Below are 3,120 nucleotides of genomic sequence, written 5' to 3'. Positions count from 1 at the left end.
AGTTTCAGAGTATGGTCTCTGGGATGGATCTCTAGATGGGGCAGTCTCTGGATGGCCTTTCCTTCAGTCTCTGTTCCATTTTTTGTCCCTGTCTTTTCATTGGACAGGAACAATTCTGAGTTAAAAATGCTGAGATGGGTGGGTGGTCCCATCCCTCAACTGTGGGCTGTGCCTATCTACTGGAGGTGGTCTCCACAGCTTCTGTCTCCACTTTGATGGGTGTTTGGCAGACCTTGATTAGAGAGACAGTTCTTGCTTGTCCAGACTGCTTATTCACGGTTCAACATGGAAAATGAGTACAAACACTTCCTCAGGGTGGCCCAGAGATTAAATACCTTTTGCATGAAGGAATGTCCAGGGAGGGAAGCTTATTGGCTAACTCTTCAGGGCCCATCTAGATATCTCATTAGCAAGGAAAATTCTGTGTCCTGTGCTATGTGAACAGTGGTCATGTTCTTATGTGGGAAGTTGTGGTCATGTGTTCCAGGCCAGCAATCTAGACACAAGGAAGTGAAACACCATCTTCAGGTATGAGGTTTTTGAACCTACTCACCCTTACCAATTTTCCTGGCATGGTCCACTGCCCCACATCTATTTGTATTATAGGTATGAAATTATTTTAAAAGTTTGAACAAAATCATTATAGTAATTATCAGTTCTACTGGGTTGTTTGGCAATAGTATAGATTTATGATCTTGGAATTTTTACATATTCTATCATAATTGCCCCCTTATAACATTGCAATAAATAAAAATAAAAACCATTCAATTGCTAATAGAAAACACAATTGCATAATAAACTGTTAAACAGAAAATGAACACTGAGTAGTTTAAAGCATTGCTAATTTTATTTTAGCTAACCAAAAAATGAAAGAGAGAAATTAAGATCTATAGCACTCATCTCTATAAAAGTAAGTGTCTTTATGCACAAAAGATACCAAAGCTATAAAGCAGGCAATCCAAGTTCTTTAGAAGAAATAAAGTATATTCATATAGGAAAAAAACCTCAACTGACAAATAATGACAGCAAGTAATTGCACAGACCTCGTAGTTTTATTAGTTAGGGTATGGTTGGCTTTCCATGAAGGAAGCCTATCTTAGCTTGGAGAAAACAGAATTTTAAGCCACAAGGGTAGAAACTCCAGTTGCTCCCTACTACTTCTCTAAGTTAGCTTTATGTCCACAAACTGCCTTTTCCATGAGGCTGCCTGAAAGAAGCAATAAGCTCAAAAGGTTTTAGCCTTGGGACACTAGCTCAAATTTGCAATATCTGAGAACTCCTGACAACCTGAAGTATCGCTCCTCTCGAAGTGACCATGGACCAGGGTAGAATTATTGGCAGGTACAGAGTCGGGTCTTCTCTCCTAGCGCCAGCTATTACATTCAGTGAGGAAGTTTTACATTGAAAATTACCTATCATTTTCATCAGAAATAGCATTGTCCTAAAGGAAGGTATCTCTTACTTCTAATTAAGTTACATTAGATTGTCTTGAAACTATTACGAGACTGTAAATATTTTGGCACTCTTAAAGTTCAATAAGCTCCTTTGTAAAGTAAAACCATGAGAATACTGAGTCCCACCACTGGAGCTAGAGCTCAGTTTCTTTTATTAGTGGGCACTGCACTTTGAATTATCTTACCTGTGGCATTTGACTAGAGAATGAGACCTTCAAAATCTGACCCCAATGGAGAACTAAAGAGCTGTCCAGAGAGGTATAGCCAAGAGAATAAGAGAGCAGTTCGTGTGGTGGCGGCTAGGCAGTGCAGCTCTGTGACAGATCTGGCTTCTTACCTCTCCTCTCCCACCCCGCGCCACCATGCCACCACGATGCCCAAGAGGAAGGTTAATGCGGATGGAGTGGGGAAGGAGGAGCCCAAGCGCTGCTCCGCGAGGCTGTCGGCCAAGCCCGCCCCTGCCAAGGTAGACGCGAAACCGAAAAAGGCCTCGGGAAAGGATAAAGCATCAGACAAAAAAGCGCAGATAAAAGGGAAGAGGGGAGCGAAGGGCAAACAGGCTGAAGTGGCTGACCAGCAAACTACAGATCTGCCTGCAGAAAATGGAGAGACGGAAAATCAGTTCAGTCTCTGAGGAAGAGAAAGAAGCGAAGTCCGACTAACCATCCATCATGTCTGTCAGTGGTCCTTGCCTCCCTTCTTGTACAATCTAGAGGAATATTTTTATTAACTATTTTGTAAATGCAAGTTTTTAGTAGCTCTAGAAACACTTTTAAAAGGTGAGGGAATCCCACCTCATCCCATTTTTTAAGTGTAAATGGTTTTTTTTAAGAGGTTAAATCATTTGCTGGTTGGTTTTTGTTTGTTTGTTTGTTTGTTTGTTTGTTTTTGTTTTGTTTTGTTTTGGTACAACCAGAAAAATAGCAGGATGCTGAATCAGGAGAGGCTGTGACTGTCTCAGGGGTCACCATAACATTCCATAGAGGGGGCTAGTTTTATATCCTACAGTACAAAGCATACTAAATGGCAATTTGGGGTCTCAGTCATGGAATATTTTCAGTTATATCTGGTCCCGTGTTTCTAGTAGAACCATTTTGTAAGAAAGCCAGTCTTTGGTCCTCGCCCTGTCAGAACTGTGATGTCTGTGGTCATGGTGGTCCCTTTTCCTAACAGTAGTGATAACGTGCTGTGAAAGATGGAGATTTTGAGTACAGTGGAGCTGAGCATTGTGAGCATTCAGTTGTTGTGAGAGGTCGTGAGGAAACTTGCCAAGTCTGAGGCTGGAGCATCACTGGAGTAAGTTCAAAGGAAAACAGTATGGGTGACTTCAGAGTTTGGGTATGTGTGATAAGAATTAGAATGTCTGCATACACTGCTCCTCAACCAATAAAATCTCAGTTGTGAAAAAAAAAGAAAGAATAAGAGAATGAAGCCCTGCCTGTTCATGATACCATTAGCTCTATCAAGAACTAAAAGGTATTGATGTGAGTGGAAGTATCACATTATAGTGTGTGTGTGTGTGTGTGTGTGTGTGTGTGTGTTGCTTTATATTTAATAATATTAAAGTTCACTTATGCCAGAATAATATTTTTTAATCTCTTTCTTTTATTTTTTCAAGTTTCATGCCTCCCATGGTTTCTTTTTTTTTTAATTTATTTAATACTTA

At 40.4% G+C, this 3,120-nt stretch overlaps 1 protein-coding gene across 1 annotated transcript; it reads left to right on the top strand.

Annotated features, from left to right (window-relative positions):
* The first annotated feature begins 1,812 nt into the window (after window positions 1-1,812).
* LOC120093100 (non-histone chromosomal protein HMG-14-like) lies at window positions 1,813-2,103 on the top strand. The gene has a single exon (XM_039097284.1). It carries the CDS (start codon window positions 1,828-1,830, stop codon window positions 2,086-2,088), a length of 261 nt encoding a protein of 86 aa, XP_038953212.1. The 5' UTR covers window positions 1,813-1,827; the 3' UTR covers window positions 2,089-2,103.
* Window positions 2,104-3,120: the final 1,017 nt, after the last annotated feature.

The sequence above is a fragment of the Rattus norvegicus genome, chromosome 18 (assembly GCF_036323735.1).
Source record: "Rattus norvegicus strain BN/NHsdMcwi chromosome 18, GRCr8, whole genome shotgun sequence".
Classification (NCBI taxonomy): Eukaryota; Metazoa; Chordata; class Mammalia; order Rodentia; family Muridae; genus Rattus; species Rattus norvegicus.
Note: the sequence above shows the minus strand (reverse complement) of the source record. Positions and strands in the feature narration are given on the sequence as shown.

Bases quoted from the DNA above. Each gene is read 5' to 3' on its own strand.
- LOC120093100 (XM_039097284.1), top strand. From the start codon at position 1,828: ATGCCCAAGAGGAAGGTTAATGCGGATGGAGTGGGGAAGGAGGAGCCC.